The 5,265-nt window shown below is 43.7% G+C and overlaps 2 protein-coding genes across 2 annotated transcripts in view; one reads left to right on the top strand and one right to left on the bottom strand.

The window, feature by feature from the left end:
- Nucleotides 1-365: 365 nt before the first annotated feature.
- Nucleotides 366-5,265, top strand: part of T265_03482 (hypothetical protein) — a gene marked incomplete at both ends in the record, with an annotated part of 7,039 nt that continues 2,139 nt past the window's right edge. Inside the window, 3 exons of the mRNA XM_009167982.1 lie at nucleotides 366-483; nucleotides 2,120-2,351; nucleotides 2,889-2,961. Coding sequence (XP_009166246.1) covers nucleotides 366-483; nucleotides 2,120-2,351; nucleotides 2,889-2,961 — 423 coding nt within the window. The remainder of the gene's footprint in view (nucleotides 484-2,119; nucleotides 2,352-2,888; nucleotides 2,962-5,265) is intronic.
- The window catches only part of T265_13267 (hypothetical protein), a gene marked incomplete at both ends in the record, with an annotated part of 38,196 nt that continues 37,378 nt past the window's right edge, over nucleotides 4,448-5,265 (bottom strand). The window contains one exon of the mRNA XM_009168016.1: nucleotides 4,448-4,550. Within this exon, the coding sequence (XP_009166280.1) occupies nucleotides 4,448-4,550 (103 nt within the window). The remainder of the gene's footprint in view (nucleotides 4,551-5,265) is intronic.

Genomic DNA, 5,265 nt, shown 5'->3' with positions numbered 1-5,265 from the left:
TTGTTGTTGAGATGTCTTCTTCTTCAAGCCTTTCTTGATGAAATCCCTTAGATATCCATTGTTCTGGAATGTCCTGGGTATATGATCTTCTTCCCTGTCCCTTACTTCTGCGGAGCTTCAGTGTCTCTACCCTCCTGAAAAGGGTCTAGACGCAGCTCTTCTAGAGTTTCGCTGGATGACTTCTGTTGTAGTTGATCCGTGTATGCCTCTTTCCGGTCCACGCAGGTTTCCAGAGTTCCATCCACCTTTCTGTTCACTAAAAAGTCTAAGAATGACAGTTGGTTGTTCCTCACCAGTTCGTTTGTAAACTTGATATCCTCAAACACGGTGTCCAGCTTGGGACAAACCAGCGGTGGATACTACTGATGTGGCATGCGAGTAGTAGTTGGTTCCTCGTAGCTCCGCTTCGCGTCTATTGGAAAGTGGGATTTATTACGGAATTTGTGGAATTGCTTTGTAGCATTCGTTTACATTGGAGTGATAGTCAATGAATATCCAGGACAGTTCAGGAAGACGCGTTCAAGGAGAAGACGGATATTCAATTTTTGTAAACAAGATGCATATGAGAGTTTAGCTTCCCTGTCCAATAGTCTGTAACTGTTCAGTTGGGGTTTTCTGGTAAATAACTCCACACCGAAGGCTTTCTTCCTTTCATCGGTATGCGCAAATTTCCTGCGTCCTGTTCACCTTCCTGTTCACTTAAACGTCCAAGAATGTTAGTCGGTTGTTCGTCTCCAGTTCTCTTGTAAACTTGATATCTTCAAACACGGTGTCCAGCTAGGAAATAACCAACGACCATGTTTTTTCGCTAGTTTCAGCTCGATGTCTTCCCATCAACGCCATTGTGTTCCTTATTTGTTGCGAATTAACACGATATTGATGAGATAATCAGGGTAGAATAATGGGCTTGTTAGCCTGTTTTATGTCGACTGTAAAACCGGCTGTAAGGCTGCTCTGAGCTAACCAATTCTTCGTTGTATCACCTCATAAAATACAAGCCTTTCACAACACAGGCTTCTAAATACCGGTTTATAATCAAACGGTCACAATCTAGTGCCGGAGAACAAAAGACTCACAGAAGGGAACACAACCGCTATATTCCGAACAAGCGAGTGCGAGAGCAAAAGTTACAATGGCCCCACGCTATTTGAAGGGGGCTTTCCGACATTGATCCAGGCTGTCTGATAGGCGTTAGTGAATACCCATCAACATCGATCGTACCTCTATGAAATGCCTGAACGCTGATCACATTCGGTCGTGCTTCTGTGGCGTGCAAGAACACTCATCAGGTTTTGCTGAATTGATTAAATGATTGACTTGCCTGGATGCTTGCCGGCTTACCTTTTGAGATTTTGGTGGAGCAGTAGGTCTCGGGCGTTCTGATGTTACACTCAGGAATCTAATCTTCCTGATACAATCAATCAATCAATCAATCAATCAACCCCTCAATACTGTTTTTGTCGCTAACGGGAGTGGTCTAGCTTCTTGGGTTATTTCTTGCCGAAATGCTTGTTAGGAAGTGCATTCTTGTGAGTTAAAATGATCTTTACTTTCCCTAATCGCTTCCACGTATACTCTAGCAGTCAGATCTCATTCTGAACAGTATTCCAATATCGGCCGCACCAAAAACATCCCAAAGTTGAACAATTAGGTTTGGTTAGGCAGGTATTTTGTACAGCACAATGTGGTCTACGGTTAGCCACGTTATGATAAACGTCAGTTTCTTCCGAACCGCGAAAGGTGTGGGACTATTGATACTTTAGTTTCCCAGTTCTCGGCCGATTACAACCTTTCCATTTTCGAAAATCTGCCCCGGCGCGATGAGGAAAAAAAGCAAGCACAACCTACAAGTCTAACACGCTGAAATACAGTCTTCCTATTCACTAACATAATCAATCAAACTTTGGTTCATTTACTGCGTAAACGTTGAAAAAGTGCGTGCCGCCAGTTGTCTGGTTGATAGTCTCCTTGATGGTGCATTTGTGAGGCAGCGAAAAGGGCGTTTTCTGATTGGGAAAATAACAAATAAATCTCAATTGACTATTGTGCTGATACCACCAGGTGTGAATGTACGCGTACCGCATGTTGATCACGTTCTCATAAAAGAAACTATTCCCAGGGTTGCTGAAAACTCTTCGACAGCCCACGACCGGTTTCGCCCTTCTTGGGGCTCATCAGGTAGGCGCAGCGCAGTCCCCGAGTTTCCGTCAACCTTATGCTCCACTTAAACCCAAAGTGGACAGATTTCACTCGTTTGCCTGCCGATTCGGGTTAGACGGGAGATTTGCTCGGAACTCAGCTGAATCCCTCGTTTTTTCTGACGCCGAAGAGTTTTACGCATTACGTATTACGTTTGCACATGTATCGTGATGTATCGAGTATCGTGTCAACGGAAACATGAGGCGGACTGGTGCATCACATCATAAAAAAACGAAAGATTCAGCTTGGTTCCAGATGAGTGTCTCTTTAAAACCAAAGTGTTTTACAGACGACTGTGTCTGTCGTCATTGTTACAATTTTCTTTTGACCACTTCCATCACCAACTTTCCAAACTACTTATACATATTTGGGCACCATTCACACAAGACGTACAGCCCTGAGATGACTGTAAGAAGGACACGCGAGTTTCGAACGTTCACGTTTGCAGTACAGTTTTGCCTGAAACAGATTGAAGAGGCCGTGCACTTTTCATACCAACATGTCTGTCACCAATCATGGATGAGACACCGAGCAGTAGTGAACCAAGAATCAAATCGAATTAGTAAAGCCGGTAGTCAAAACTAATCAACAACCAGTAGTCCAGCAATTTACACCTCTATTTCTCGAGTGGACCCTTGAATTTCCAACCTGAGGAAGTCCTCCATTTGGAAACTTTGATTCTCATAAAGGAGACTACTCACGAGGTTGCTGAAAACTCCTCGACAGCCCACGACCGGTTTCGCCCTTCTTGGGGCTCATCAGGTAGGCGCAGCGCAGTCCCCGAGTTTCCGTCAACCTTATATTTTATTTGAATACCGTAAACTGGGGATTTAGTTAAGTTTCTCGTGAGAACCAAATTGACTTGCGAATAGGTGTATCTGTCGAAAGCTTTCATTCTGTTTTTGCATCTATTGGTTCGTCTGTTTTTGACCGAGTGATTTTCTTTTCATAAGGTAACACAGACTCTGTTGCTGTTATAAACGGTTTGTCCTAATTAAGTTGCGGTAAAAATCAATCACCGAGCAAATCGTTTTCTCCTTCACAATAAAATACGACTGTATTCTCGTTGACGCATAAACTGGTCGGAACGTGTCAAGAACGAATTTGATTCTACGGTTTAACTAAGTCCGGGTCTATTCAAACAAAACTTGTCCTAGTCTTGGTAGCTCATAAAATCTCGTCAGCTGTTACAAACTGCATTTGTACATTTTATCGATTTTCTGGTGATGGGCACTTCAGGTCCAGCACAGCTGTGGCGAGCTGTCAATCACGTGTATCCTCAGCCAAGTGGTCCTGGTGTTTTTAGTTGCATGACAAACAAAAGACGACTGTTTATTGTCCCCAGGTCAACACGACCTATCCTCTCAACATCGACATAATCATCAACAGTGACATTCTTGTCCAACTGCGGTTGTCACAGCCACCAATTTTTTGCTCCACTGGTATATTCTGCAACCCTGAACAAAGTCATATTATATTCATTTTGTCATTTTGCTTATGACTAAGACACCGAAGCGTTTACGTTCGACTCTTGCGGACTTAAAGCCCTCCCTGTTGTGCATCAGCTGAGAAACAACAGTTCCAACTGAAAACAGCTACATGAATTATGAGACGAGATGTGTAGAAAACTGAGTATGATCAGGTAGACTTGAGCACTTCAGTCGCTGCACTGACTGTAGGATGTTTTTTACTCTTGCAGTGAGCCGACTCACACCAGTTGAGAGCGTGGAAAGGCCATCGCTTCTCACGAAAAGGTGTCGGAATGCAACCGTTTTGAACAATGAAATACCCGCAAAAGAGTAGCTATCTTCGGAAAGAGGACGGAGTTTCTATTTGCTGGAATTCTTGGTCGTACATAACTCATATTTGTCCCTCAGACTCAAACAACTCCCCTTTAATGGACGCCTAGGGGCATTTTGACCGCGTGATAGCTGCTTCAGTGTGTCAGAAAGTGTGCGCGCGTGCGTGTCCGTTCGTCGTTCCACCATCGATCTGGCGTGTGATTTGAGTGGCTGATTGGATGCGTGTCCGATTGATGTGCTCACGTGACTGGATTGTGGGTTGACCTATTGTGAACTACAATAGACAGGTTATCAGCTCACCAAGCCATCGTGGAGAACGGAATATAGTTGTGTAAATTTTGAGCTCAGGCCTTAGCAACAGGCAGAACATCACGGCTTATCGTTGACCGAAACGTTAACAACAAGAACTCGAAATGATTTTTCGTTGCGTCGGGGTTTTTTGAACGTCAGATTGACGGATCAGGCATTGCAAGCAGCGCCGTCGATAGAAATGTTGTCAGAACAGGATTAAAAGGAAGGCACGTGATTGCCGTTTTCATGAACGGGTACCTTCGGTGGCATCATTGGATAAGCTAGCTCAGCTAGAACGTATCAGAAGTGATGATGACGATGTGTATGAGGTGGGAGTTTTGGGACGTTTCTTCACTGGCCAAGTTTTCGGAACTAAATGAGGGTACCGTTCTTCGTTAGTAGGCGTATAAGCAAATTGCCGTCTATCTGAATACGGGTGAGGTACTTCAACACAAACGAATAAACGCGAGATTATTTTAGGAACACTAGGCGCATGAAGAGTCTGTTAAGTTGGTCTCATCTAGTCCGGACACTCACTTATACAAAGACAGAGGAAGCGGCTATCTGATGATCCAGTAGTGACTAAATTAACAGAGAATTATTTCATTCTGACCAAGCATTATTCTGCGGGTCAGTTGCCAGGTAAACAGCTTTAAATAAGCTCTTATGTAGCTGGAAATCGTTTAGTTATGAAAGAGATAATCAAACAGTCGCCTTCTTTTCGTTATTCCTCATCTACTCAACGAGGCTGCATTGATCACACATCACTATTTTTGTCAGTTTACGCCACAAAACTGCACGCATTTTGTTCCAGCGTTGGGTCTGTTGCTTGCCTCAGCCAATCTGACAGAATCGTTCATTGTCGGGCAGATATTTGTGTCTTCTGAGCCTCTTCCTGATGCATTTTTTAATGCTTTTTTGTGCTTGAAAGTGCGAATATTTTCTCTAGATGTACAAGTTGATTACACGTCAG

This window comes from Opisthorchis viverrini, assembly GCF_000715545.1.
Source record: "Opisthorchis viverrini unplaced genomic scaffold opera_v5_50, whole genome shotgun sequence".
In the NCBI taxonomy this organism is placed as follows: domain Eukaryota; kingdom Metazoa; phylum Platyhelminthes; class Trematoda; order Opisthorchiida; family Opisthorchiidae; genus Opisthorchis; species Opisthorchis viverrini.
This window is presented reverse-complemented; position numbering and strand designations above follow the sequence as displayed.